General features: G+C 66.5%; 1 protein-coding gene across 1 annotated transcript; it reads left to right on the top strand.

Moving 5' to 3' along the window:
• Nucleotides 1-296: 296 nt before the first annotated feature.
• On the top strand, nucleotides 297-11,112 carry U2AF2 (U2 small nuclear RNA auxiliary factor 2; the record flags this gene model as incomplete). The annotated part of the gene is given in 4 exon segments (XM_074166958.1): nucleotides 297-383; nucleotides 4,772-5,020; nucleotides 10,977-11,078; nucleotides 11,080-11,112. Coding segments are annotated over 4 exon segments (471 nt in total), but the record flags the coding sequence as incomplete, so codon positions are not given.
• Between the last annotated feature and the right edge of the window lie 459 nt (nucleotides 11,113-11,571).

The raw sequence follows: 11,571 nt of genomic DNA, 5'->3' as shown, positions 1-11,571 counted from the left end.
GGGCACAGTATCGCTTTGCCCCCCCGCCCCCCCCGCCCTCCGCCCAAATCAAAATGGGTTTTGGGGGGGGGCAGAGCCAAACACACACACACACAACCCCCCCTCCCCAAAATTGCTTTCTGGGAGGAGAAAGGGGAACGCCCCACCTTGAGCTGTGGCTTTGGGGTTTTGGGGTGCCCTAAATTTGGGTGGGGAGTCACCCAAAACAACCCCCCCCCCCCCCCCAAACCCTTTGCTGACCCCCCTCCTCCTCCCCCCTGCCGTGTATGTGTGTGTGTGTGTGTGTCCCCCCCCAGGCCATCGCTGGGCTGAACGGGATGCAGCTGGGTGACAAGAAGCTGCTGGTGCAACGGGCCAGCGTGGGGGCCAAAAATGCCACCCTGGTGAGTGGTCGCCGGACGCCGGGGTCCCCCCAGGGCTGAGGGAGAGGGGGGGGGACACACACACGGGACACCAGGGTGGTTTTGTCCCCCCCCCCAGGGTGTATGGGGGGGGCTGGGCCCTGCTCTGAGGGGGTTGGGGTAGCGGTGGGGGCTCCAGCATACCCCTTTTAAAGGGGTGTGGGGGTGGCAGGACGCCTTGTCCTGGTCCCAAATAAAGTGGGGGGGGGTCCCTGGAGGGGTGGGGGGGGTCCCTGGAGGGGTGGGGGGGGTCCCTGGAGGGGTGGGGGGGGGGCCCAGGATGCCTGGGTCTTCTAGGGGGGGGGTCCACAGGTATTTGGGTGCTTTCTTTGGGAGGTTCTAGAGGCACGAGGATGGCTGGGTTCTCTCTTGGGGGGGGGGAAGGATGCCTGCCTCCTCTTTGGGGGGGTATTGGGGTCCCCGGGGGGGGGGGGGGTTATGGGGACACCAGGATCCCTTGTCCCTGTCCCCACAGAGCTGGGGTGGTCCCTTGTGGGGGGGTGCTGGGAGCTGGGGGGGTCGCTGGTGGGGGGGGTTGGGGGGGTACCGGGACGCCCAGGTCCTTGTTGGGGGGTAACGATGTGGGGACACCAAGGAGCTGGGGGGGGGGGCGTTGGGGGGTGCCAGGAGCTGGCAGTCCCCAGGGGGGGGTCTGGGGGTCCCAAGACCCCTTGTGCTTGTCCCCAAGGAACTGGAGGTTCCCTGGGGGGGTGGGGGGTGGGGTGTTCCAGGAGCTGGGGGGTTCACTGGGGGGGGGGGGGGGGGGGGCGGCTGGGGGGTACTAGAACGCCCAGGTCCTCGTTGGGGGGGGGGCGGGGGGTGACAATGTGTGGACATCAAGGAGCTGGGGGGGATAAGGAAGGTGCCAGGAGCTGGGGGGGGGTCGTGGAGGGGGGGGGTGGAGGGTGGTACCAGGTCCTTGTTGGGGGTGTGTGGGGGGTGACGATTTGTGACCACCAAGGACTTGGGGGGGCTCATCCCCACGGGCTGGGTCTGGGGGTCCCAAGACCCCTCGTCCCTGTCCCCAAGGAGCTGGAGGGGTCCCTGGGAGGGGACACTGGGGGGGGCGCGTGTGACAACATGTGACCCCCAAGGAGTTGGGGGTCCCATTCCCCCCTTGGGTCTGGGGGTCCCAAGACCCCTCGTCCCTGTCCCCAGGGAGCTGGAGGAATCCTTGGGAGGGGACACTGGGGGGGTAGCAGGACACTGGGGGGGGCACGTGTGACAACATGTGACCACCAAGGACCTGGGGGGGGGGCTCATCCCCACGGGCTGGGTCTGGGGGTCCCAAGACCCCTCGTCCCTGTCCCCAAGGAGCTGGAGGGGTCCCTGGGAGGGGGACACTGGGGGGGTAGCAGGACACTGGGGGGGGGCGCGTGTGACGACGTGTGACCCCCAAGGAGTTGGGGGGTCCCATTCCCCCCTTGGGTCTGGGGGTCCCAAGACCCCTCGTCCCTGTCCCCAAGGAGCTGGAGGGGTCCCTGGGAGGGGGACACTGGGGGGGGCGCGTGTGACAACATGTGACCCCCAAGGAGTTGGGGGGTCCCATTCCCCCCTTGGGTCTGGGGGTCCCAAGACCCCTCGTCCCTGTCCCCAAGGAGCTGGAGGGGTCCCTGGAAGGGGACACTGGGGGGGGAGCGTGTGACGATGTGTGACCCCCATGGAGTTGGGGGTCCCATCCCTGCCTTGGGTCTGGGGGTCCCAAGACCCCTCGTCCCTGTCCCCAGGGAGCTGGAGGAATCCTTGGGAGGGGACACTGGGGGGGTAGCAGGACACTGGGGGGGCACGTGTGACAACATGTGACCACCAAGGACCTGGGGGGGGGCTCATCCCCACGGGCTGGGTCTGGGGGTCCCAAGACCCCTCGTCCCTGTCCCCAAGGAGCTGGAGGGGTCCCTGGGAGGGGACACTGGGGGGGTAGCAGGACACTGGGGGGGGGCGCGTGTGACGACGTGTGACCCCCAAGGAGTTGGGGGTCCCATTCCCCCCTTGGGGTCTGGGGATCCCAAGACCCCTCGTCCCTGTCCCCAAGGAGCTGGAGGGGTCCCTGGGGGGGGGACACTGGGGGGGGCGCGTGTGACAACATGTGACCCCCAAGGAGTTGGGGGTCCCATTCCCCCCTTGGGTCTGGGGGTCCCAAGACCCCTCGTCCCTGTCCCCAGGGAGCTGGAGGGGTCCCTAGAAGGGGACACTGGGGGGGGTAGCAGGACATTGGGGGGGGGGCGCGTGTGACGATGTGTGACCACCAAGGACCTGGGGGGGGGCTCATTCCCACAGGCTGGGTCTGGGGATCCCAAGACCCCTCGTCCCTGTCCCCAAGGAGCTGGAGGGGTCCCTGGGGGGGGGTGCGTGTGACGACATGTGACCACCAAGGATCTGGGGGGGGGGCTCGTCCCCAAGGGCTGGGTCTGGGGGTCCCAAGACCCCTCGTCCCTGTCCCCAGGGAGCTGGAGGAATCCTTGGGAGGGGACACTGGGGGGGTAGCAGGACACTGGGGGGGGCGTGTGTGACGACGTGTGACCACCAAAGAGTTGGGGGTCCCATTTCCCCCTTGGGTCTGGGGGTCCCAAGACCCCTCGTCCCTGTCCCCAAGGAGCTGGAGGGGTCCCTGGAAGGGGACACTGGGGGGGCGCGTGTGACAACATGTGACCACCAAGGAGTTGGGGGGGGGCTCATCCCCACGGGCTGGGTCTGGGGGTCCCAAGACCCCTCGTCCCTGTCCCCAAGGAGCTGGAGGGGTCCCTGGGAGGGGACACTGGGGGGGCGCGTGTGACAACGTGTGACCCCCAAGGACCTGGGGGGGGCTCATCCCCAAGGGCTGGGTCTGGGGGGTCCCAAGACCCCTCGTCCCTGTCCCCAAGGAGCTGGAGGGGTCCCTGGGAGGGGACACTGGGGGGGGCGCGTGTGACAACATGTGACCCCCAAGGAGTTGGGGGTCCCATTCCCCCCTTGGGTCTGGGGGGTCCCAAGACCCCTCGTCCCTGTCCCCAAGGAGCTGGAGGGGTCCCTGGGAGGGCACACTGGGGGGGCGCGTGTGACAACGTGTGACCCCCAAGGACCTGGGGGGGGGCTCATCCCCAAGGGCTGGGTCTGGGGGTCCCAAGACCCCTCGTCCCTGTCCCCAAGGAGCTGGAGGGGTCCCTGGGAGGGGACACTGGGGGGGCGCGTGTGACAACATGTGACCCCCAAGGAGTTGGGGGTCCCATTCCCCCCTTGGGTCTGGGGGGTCCCAAGACCCCTCGTCCCTGTCCCCAGGGAGCTGGAGGGGTCCCTAGAAGGGGACACTGGGGGGGGTAGCAGGACATTGGGGGGGGGGCGCGTGTGACGATGTGTGACCACCAAGGACCTGGGGGGGGGCTCATTCCCACAGGCTGGGTCTGGGGATCCCAAGACCCCTCGTCCCTGTCCCCAAGGAGCTGGAGGGGTCCCTGGGGGGGGTGCGTGTGACGACATGTGACCACCAAGGATCTGGGGGGGGGCTCGTCCCCAAGGGCTGGGTCTGGGGGTCCCAAGACCCCTCGTCCCTGTCCCCAGGGAGCTGGAGGAATCCTTGGGAGGGGACACTGGGGGGGTAGCAGGACACTGGGGGGGGCATGTGTGACGACGTGTGACCACCAAAGAGTTGGGGGTCCCATTTCCCCCTTGGGTCTGGGGGTCCCAAGACCCCTCGTCCCTGTCCCCAAGGAGCTGGAGGGGTCCCTGGAGGGGGTGCGTGTGACGACATGTGACCACCAAGGATCTGGGGGGGGGCTCATCCCCACGGGCTGGGTCTGGGGGTCCCAAGACCCCTTGTCCCTGTCCCCAAGGAGCTAGAGGGGTCCCTGGAAGGGGACACTGGGGGGGTAGCAGGACATTGGGGGGGGGGCGCGTGTGACAACGTGTGACCCCCAAGGACCTGGGGGGGGCTCATCCCCAAGGGCTGGGTCTGGGGGTCCCAAGACCCCTCGTCCCTGTCCCCAAGGAGCTAGAGGGGTCCCTGGAAGGGGACACTGGGGGGGTAGCAGGACTTTGGGGGGGGGGCGCGTGTGACGACGTGTGACCACCAAGGACCTGGGGGGGGGTTGAGGTGTGTGTGTGGGGGGGGGCTCATCCCCACGGGTTAAATCTTGGGGTGGTGGTGGGGGGGGGGGAAAAGGGGGAGGAGAACCCAACGTTGGAGAAGGAGGAGAAGGAGGAGGAAGGGGGGAAGCATCCCATCACCTTCTCCCCCTTAACCCCCCCTTCCCCTTGCTTGTCACCCCACCCCGCAACCTCCCCACCTTCACCTTGCCACCCCCCCCCCCCTCCCCTCCCCCCCTAAAACACACCACCCCCCCCCCACCACCCCCCCCCCCCCCACCTTACCCCCTACCCCATCCATCCTCCACCAGAGCACGATAAACCAGACCCCGGTGACGCTGCAGGTGCCCGGGCTGATGAGCTCGCAGGTGCAGATGGGCGGCCACCCCACCGAGGTGTTGTGCCTGATGAACATGGTGCTGCCCGAGGAATTGTTGGACGACGAAGAATACGAAGAAATCGTGGAAGACGTGAGGGACGAATGCGGAAAATACGGTCTGGTGAAATCCATCGAAATCCCCCGGCCGGTCGACGGGGTGGAAGTACCCGGCTGCGGAAAGGTGGGGAGGGGGGGAGAGGCGAGGAGGGGGAGGAGGAGGAGGGGGGGGGGGGGGGGGGGAATGGAAATTTATTGGGGGGGGAAAAATTTGGGGGGGTGGGGATTGGGGACGGGGAAGTGTGGGGGCAGGGGAAGGGACAGGGAGAGCACCCAGAGGCATCCCAGTATCCCTTGGGGATGGAGACAGTGTGTTGGGGACCTGTGGGGACAGGGTAAGGGGACAGGGAGAGCACCCAGAGACACCCCAGTATCCCTTGGGGACAGGGACAGTGGGTGGGGGGACCTGCAGGGACAGGGATGGCACCCAGAGGCACCAGTAGCCTCTTGGGAACAGGGTAAGGGGACAGGGATGGCACCCAGAGACACCAGTAGCCTCTTGGGGACAGGGATGTCACCCAGAGACACCAGTAGCCCCTTGGGGACAGGGTAAGGGGACAGGGATGGCACCCAGAGACACCCCAGTATCCCTTGGGGACAGAGACAGTGACCAGACGGCTCATGGGGACGTGGAGATGGGGACAGGGATGGCACCCGGAGGCACCCCAGTGCCCCTTGGGGACAGGCCAGGGGGACAGGGATGGCACCCAGAGACACCCCAGTATCCCTTGGGGACAGGGACAGTGTGTTGGGGACCTGTGGGGACAGGGTAAGGGGACAGGGATGGCACCCAGAGACACCAGTAGCCTTTTGGGGACAGGGTAAGGGGACAGGGATGGCACCCAGAGACACTAGTAGCCCCTTGGGGACAGGGTAAGGGGACAGGGATGGCACCCAGAGACACCCCAGTATCCCTTGGGGACGGGGACAGTGTGTTGGGGACCTGTGGGGACAGGGTAAGGGGACAGGGATGGCAGCCAGAGACACCAGTAGCCTTTTGGGGACAGGGTAAGGGGACAGGGAGAGCACCCAGAGACACCCCAGTATCCCTTGGGGACAGGGACAGTGGGTGGGGGGACCTGCAGGGACAGGGATGGCACCCAGAGGCACCAGTAGCCTCTTGGGGACAGGGTAAGGGGACAGGGATGGCACCCAGAGACACTAGTAGCCCCTTGGGGACGGGGACAGTGTGTTGGGGACCTGTGGGGACAGGGTAAGGGGACAGGGATGGCAGCCAGAGACACCCCAGTATCCCTTGGGGACGGGGACAGTGTGTTGGGGACCTGTGGGGACAGGGATGTCACCCATTGACACCAGTAGCCCCTTGGGGACAGGGTAAGGGGACAGGGATGTCACCCAGAGACACCCCAGTATCCCTTGGGGACGGGGACAGTGTGTTGGGGACCTGTGGGGACAGGGTAAGGGGACAGGGAGAGCACCCAGAGACACCCCAGTATCCCTTGGGGACAGGGTAAGGGGACAGGGATGGCAGCCAGAGACACCCCAGTATCCCTTGGGGACAGGGACAGTGTGTTGGGGACCTGTGGGGACAGGGTAAGGGGACAGGGATGGCAGGCAGAGACACCCCAGTATCCCTTGGGGACGGGGACAGTGTGTTGGGGACCTGTGGGGACAGGGATGTCACCCATTGACACCAGTAGCCCCTTGGGGACAGGGTAAGGGGACAGGGAGGGCACCCAGAGGCACCAGTAGCCCCTTGGGGACAGGGTAAGGGGACAGGGAGAGCACCCAGAGACACCAGTAGCCTATTGGGGACAGGGTAAGGGGACAGGGATGGCACCCAGAGACACCAGTAGCCACTTGGGGACAGGGACAGTGACCAGATGGCTCATGGGGACTTGGTGATGAGGACAGGGATGGCACCCAGAGACACCAGTAGCCCCTTGGGGACAGGGTAAGGGGACAGGGAGAGCACCCAGAGACACCCCAGTATCCCTTGGGGACAGGGACAGGGACAGTGTGTTGGGGACCTGTGGGGACAGGGATGGCACCCAGAGACACCAGTAGCCCCTTGGGGACAGGGACAGGGACAGTGACCAGACGGCTCATGGGGACGTGGAGATGGGGACAGGGATGGCACTCAGAGACACCAGTAGCCCCTTGGGGACAGGGTAAGGGGACAGGGATGGCACCCAGAGACACCCCAGTATCCCTTGGGGACAGGGACAGTGGGTGGGGGGACCTGCAGGGACAGGGATGGCACCCAGAGGCACCAGTAGCCTCTTGGGGACAGGGTAAGGGGACAGGGATGGCACCCAGAGACACCCCAGTATCCCTTGGGGACAGTGACAGTGTGTGGGGGGACCTGTGGGGACAGGGTAAGGGGACAGGGATGGCACCCAGAGACACCAGTAGCCCCTTGGGGACAGGGACAGTGACCAGACGGCTCATGGGGACGTGGAGATGGGGACAGGGATGGCACTCAGAGACACCCCAGTGCCCCTTGGGGACAGGCCAAGGGGACAGGGATGGCACCCAGAGACACCCCAGTATCCCTTGGGGATGGGGACAGTGTGTTGGGGACCTGTGGGGACAGGGATGGCACCCATTGACACCAGTAGCCCCTTGGGAACAGGGTAAGGGGACAGGGTAAGGGGACAGGGAGAGCACCCAGAGGCATCCCAGTATCCCTTGGGGACGGGGACAGTGTGTTGGGGACCTGTGGGGACAGGGTAAGGGGACAGGGATGGCAGCCAGAGACACCAGTAGCCCCTTGAGGACAGGGTAAGGGGACAGGGTAAGGGGACAGGGATGGCACTCAGAGACACCCCAGTATCCCTTGGGGATGGGGACAGTGTGTTGGGGACCTGTGGGGACAGGGATGGCACCCAGAGACACCAGTAGCCTCCTGGGGACAGGGTAAGGGGACAGGGATGGCACCCAGAGACACCAGTAGCCCCTTGGGGACAGGGACAGTGACCAGAGGGCTCATGGGGACGTGGAGATGGGGACAGGGATGGCACCCAGAGGCACCCCAGTGGCCTTGGGGACGGGGACAGTGTGTTGGGGACCTGTGGGGACAGGGATGGCACCCATTGACACCAGTAGCCCCTTGGGGACAGGGTAAGGGGACAGGGATGGCACCCAGAGACACCAGTAGCCTTTTGGGGACAGGGTAAGGGGACAGGGAGAGCACCCAGAGACACCCCAGTATCCCTTGGGGACAGGGACAGTGGGTGGGGGGACCTGCAGGGACAGGGATGGCACCCAGAGGCACCAGTAGCCTCTTGGGGACAGGGTAAGGGGACAGGGATGGCACCCAGAGACACTAGTAGCCCCTTGGGGACGGGGACAGTGTGTTGGGGACCTGTGGGGACAGGGTAAGGGGACAGGGATGGCACCCAGAGACACCCCAGTATCCCTTGGGGACGGGGACAGTGTGTTGGGGACCTGTGGGGACAGGGTAAGGGGACAGGGATGGCACCCAGAGACACCAGTAGCCCCTTGGGGACAGGGACAGTGACCAGACGGCTCATGGGGACGTGGAGATGGGGACAGGGATGGCACCCAGAGGTGCCACTACCCCATGGGGACAGGGACAGTGTGTGGGGACACCTGTGGGGACAGGGTAAGGGGACAGGGATGGCACCCAGAGACACCAGTAGCCCCTTGGGGACACCCCGTGGGGACAGGGACAGTGTCCACCCTCCCACCCCCCCCTTCCAAATCCACACCCCCCCCCCGACATGTGTCCCCTGACGTGTCCCCTGACATGTGTCCCGTGTGTCATGCGTGTCCCCCCCCATCTTGTGTCCCCCTTCTGTCATGTGTGTCCCCTCCGTGTCCCCTCTGCTGTGTGTGTCTCTGTGTCCCCCCCCCCAACCCGTGACATGTGTGTCACACCCCCCCCCCCGTGTCCCCCCCCGTGTCCCCCCCCCCCGTGCTCTATCCCCTGATGCTGTGTCCCCCCCGGCCCCCCCCTTTATCCCCCCCCCTTATCCCCCCCTGTGCCCCCCAACTGATTCCTGTGCCCCCCCCCCCATGCTGTGCCCCCCCCCGTTTCCCCCCCCCCCCCAAATATCCCCCCCCCCCCGTGCTCTGTCCCCTTATGCTGCATCCCCTTGTGCTGTGGCCCCCCCGATACCCCCCCCGCCCCGTCCCCCCCCGTATCCCCGTGGCCCCCCCCTTGTCTCCTGTCCCCCTCTCTGTGATATATCCCCCCCCCCCGTGTCCCCCCCCTCCGTGCCATATCCCCCCCCCCCGTGTTGTCTCCCCCCCGCCATGCTCTATCCCCTTTATGCCACATCCCCCCCGCCCTGTCCCCCCCGTGGCCCCCCCGCTAATTCCTGTCCCCCCCCCCTTGTCCCCCCCCCAGATTCCTGTCCCCCCCCCGTGTCCCCCCCCCGATGCCACATCCCCTCGTGCTCTATCCCCTTATGCCGTGTCTCCTTCCACGCTGTCCCCCCCGTCCCCCCCATATCCCCTCTGCTCCCTCCCCCCCCGTATTCCCGTGGCCCCCCCGCTGATTCTTGTCCCCCCCCCAGATTCCTGTGTCGTCCCCCCCCCAATGCCACATCCCCTCGTGCTCTATCCCCTTATGCCGTGTCTCCTTCCACGTTGTGTCCCCCCCGTCCCCCCCGTATCCCCCCTGCCCTGTCCCCCTTATATCTCTGCGGTCCCCCCCGCTAATTTTTGTGTCCCCCCCCGTGTCCCCCCCCCAGATTCCTGTGTCCTCCCCCCCCCGATGTCACGTCCCCTCGTGCTTTATCCCCTTATGCCGTGTCTCCTTCCACGTTGTGTCCCCCCCGTCCCCCCTGTATCCCCTCTGCCCTGTCCCCCCTGTATCCCCATGGCCCCCCCGCTGATTCCTGTCCCCCCCCCCGTGCTCCCCCCCCCGTGTCCCCCCCCCCCAACTCCCCCCCCCAATGCCACATCCCCTCGTGCTCTATACCCTTATGCCGTGTCTCCTTCCACGTTGTGTCCCCCCCCGTCCCCCCCGTATCCCCCCTGCCCTGTCCCCCCCTATATCCCTGCGGTCCCCCCCCGCTAATTTTTGTGTCCCCCCCCGTGTCCTCCCCCCCCCGATGTCACGTCCCCTCGTGCTTTATCCCCTTATGCCGTGTCTCTTTCCACGTTGTGTCCCCCCCGTCCCCCCCGTATCCCCTCTGCCCTGTCCCCCCCTGTATCCCCGTGGCCCCCCCACTGATTCCTGTCCCCCCCCCGTGCTCCCCCCCCGTGTCCCCCCCCCAACTCCCCCCCCCAATGCCACATCCCCTCGTGCTCTATCCCCTTATACCATGTCTCCTTCCACGTTGTGTCCCCCCCGTCCCCCCCCGTATCCCCCCTGCCCTGTCCCCCCTATATCCCTGCGGTCCCCCCCGCTAATTTTTGTGTCCCCCCCCCGTGTCCCCCCCCCCAGATTCCTGTGTCGTCCCCCCCCCAATGCCACATCCCCCTCGTGCTCTATCCCCCTTATGCCGTGTCTCCTTCCACGCTGTGTCCCCCCCCACCCCCCCATATCCCCCCTGCTCCCTCCCCCCCCCATATTCCTGTGGCCCCCCCACTGATTCCTGTCCCCCCCCGTGCTCCCCCCCCCGTGTCCCCCCCCCAACTCCCCCCCCCAATGCCACATCCCCTCGTGCTCTATACCCTTATGCCGTGTCTCCTTCCACGTTGTGTCCCCCCCGTCCCCCCCGTATCCCCCCTGCCCTGTCCCCCCTATATCCCTGCGGTCCCCCCCGCTAATTTTTGTGTCCCCCCCCGTGTCCTCCCCCCCCCGATGTCACGTCCCCTCGTGCTTTATCCCCTTATGCCGTGTCTCTTTCCACGTTGTGTCCCCCCCGTCCCCCCTGTATCCCCCCTGCCCTGTCCCCCCTGTATCCCCGTGGCCCCCCCGCTGATTCTTGTCCCCCCCCCGTGTCCCCCCCCAGATTCCTGTGTCGTCCCCCCCCAAATCCCCCCCCCGATGCCACATCCCCTCGTGCTCTATCCCCTTATACCATGTCTCCTTCCACGTTGTGTCCCCCCGTCCCCCCCGTATCCCCCCCTGCCCTGTCCCCCCTATATCCCCACGGTCCCCCCGCTAATTTTTGTGTCCCCCCCCCGTGTCCCCCCCCCAGATTTTCGTGGAGTTCACCTCGGTGTTCGACTGCCAGAAGGCCATGCAGGGGCTCACCGGCCGCAAGTTCGCCAACCGGGTGGTGGTCACCAAGTACTGCGACCCCCGACTCCTACCACCGCCGCGACTTCTGGTAGCCCCCCCCCCTCTGCCCCCCCCCCCCAAAAAAAAAACAGCAAAGGGGAGGGGGGGGGGGGATGTGTGTGTCACGGGGGGGGGGGGTGCATCCTCCCCCACCCCTCCCACCCCTTCGCTTTTTTTTTTTTTTCTTTTTTTTTTTTTTTTTTCGGGGTTTTCCTTCATTCCCCCCCCCCCTTCCCCCCCCCCCGCTGGTTTCTCGTCGTAGCCCCCCCCCCCCCCTTCTTTGCCCCCCCCCCCCCCCCCCTTTCTCTGTGGCGTTTCGTATTGGCAAAAATTAGGGGGGGGGGGCCCCCCTCCTCCTCCTCCTCCGACCCCCCCCCCCCCCCCCCTCCCCTCGCCCCCGGTGTCAGAAGGAGTCGGGGGACCCCTCCCCCCGCCGGCCCCCCCCCCCGCCCGTCCCCTCCCCCCCTAATTAAACGATTTTTCCAATTCTCTGGGGTCTGTGTCTTACTGGG

The sequence above is a fragment of the Numenius arquata genome, unplaced genomic scaffold (genome assembly GCF_964106895.1).
Source record: "Numenius arquata unplaced genomic scaffold, bNumArq3.hap1.1 HAP1_SCAFFOLD_1685, whole genome shotgun sequence".
Lineage (NCBI taxonomy): Eukaryota > Metazoa > Chordata > Aves > Charadriiformes > Scolopacidae > Numenius > Numenius arquata.
This window is presented reverse-complemented; position numbering and strand designations above follow the sequence as displayed.